This window comes from Tigriopus californicus, chromosome 6 (assembly GCF_007210705.1).
Source record: "Tigriopus californicus strain San Diego chromosome 6, Tcal_SD_v2.1, whole genome shotgun sequence".
NCBI classification, from domain to species: Eukaryota; Metazoa; Arthropoda; class Copepoda; order Harpacticoida; family Harpacticidae; genus Tigriopus; species Tigriopus californicus.
This window is the reverse complement of record NC_081445.1, coordinates 774774-776136: the sequence shown is the minus strand read 5'-3', so window position 1 is coordinate 776136 and position 1363 is coordinate 774774. Positions and strand designations below refer to the sequence as shown.

Below are 1363 nucleotides of genomic sequence, written 5' to 3'. Positions count from 1 at the left end.
AAAGAGACTATTTTGACAAAAATCATAAAGTGTAATATTCTGCCGACCTCTAGTTATCATACTGATTAATGCGTTTGTTTTATTGCGATGCTAGAGTGTCATCCATTTAATTCCAGATGTGTTATTCATGGTTATTTTGTGTTAGTTGAAGTGTACTTGAAGTGACTTGAATACAATGCTCAGCTAATCAAAATTTGGATAAAGATAATACGCTTTTCGCGTTATTTGCTTGTAACGTCATATGAAACTTTAAAGACTTTTCTTCGGATGCACTCGTCTAGCACACACTTTTGACACGGATAAGTATCATAACTTTGTAGCGTTACATATTAGTCTTTAGTGCCATAGCGCATTGTGAACCTCTTCTTGATTGGTAAATGTTCATTGTGTGTTTTGGCGCGACAATTCTAACATTTCTTAAAGGGCCTATCGAGTTGAATTTCAGACGAAAAAAGTGCAATTTTAAATGCAAGCAATATATAATTTGAAAGGAAGAGAGTAGACATCCCAATTTAATTTGCACACTGCTATTTTTCCAAACAAAAACAACATCCAATTGACCAGTAAAGACAGAAATGTCTACATAACAAGGGCCAGAAAAGAGTGTGTCAAGGTTCTGAATTCGGACATTGATTGCATTTTCCCCCTTTGTGTCTTTTTCTTTCATGGAACCAGACCCACCCACAGGTTTCTTTGTCCCTCGCTTACCCCAATGTACCAATGGGTCTTGTCCGTGGAACCGCTACTGGCACTCAGTATTAGACCCCGGATGTCCACACTCTGGCTCTGTGACCCGTGGCTCTCGTCCATGTGGATCACTGAACACCCAGGGGAGCTCAGCCGCCGTCCAATCCCAGGGACCTCATGGTCATGGGACCACTCTTTGGGCGATCGAAGAATGGATCGGTGGGTGGCCATTGGAGGCGGGGTGAGGAATTGCCGCGTGGCGATGAAGATGGGTCCACCCCCTTCCACCTTGCAAGAGGTGGGTCGAGGAAGTTGGACCATGGGCGCCATTGGAACTCGCCCGGTCGAGACTTTGGAAGGAGTGGCAAGATCTATCCAATGGAAAGACTGACCAAGACAGCGTCCTTCGGCAGTGCCTGATTTTTTCCTCTTCCTCAATCCCCCTCCCCCCCTCGTCCCTCTCTCTCTTTCTATATTGCGTGAGGCCTAAGCCTGATTGGAGAATTAAGTAGTCAACGTACTCGTACTTGCAGATAATGAAGATCGGAAACGTTTATTGGATATTGGATGAGCCTCTCATCCGAGTGAAGCTGTCTACTGCAAGCAGTATTCTTGAATTAATGAGTTTCAAAGACCCTTAGCCAAAGTTGAATTTAAAACGGGAAATAAAGTGATT

General features: G+C 43.7%; 1 protein-coding gene across 1 annotated transcript in view; it reads right to left on the bottom strand.

The window, feature by feature from the left end:
- Positions 1 to 1056, bottom strand: part of LOC131882277 (uncharacterized) — a 4926-nt gene extending 3870 nt beyond the window's left edge. Inside the window, exon 1 of the mRNA XM_059229375.1 lies at positions 709 to 1056. Within this exon, the coding sequence (XP_059085358.1) occupies positions 709 to 1017 (309 nt within the window). The 5' untranslated portion in view covers positions 1018 to 1056. The remainder of the gene's footprint in view (positions 1 to 708) is intronic.
- Positions 1057 to 1363: the final 307 nt, after the last annotated feature.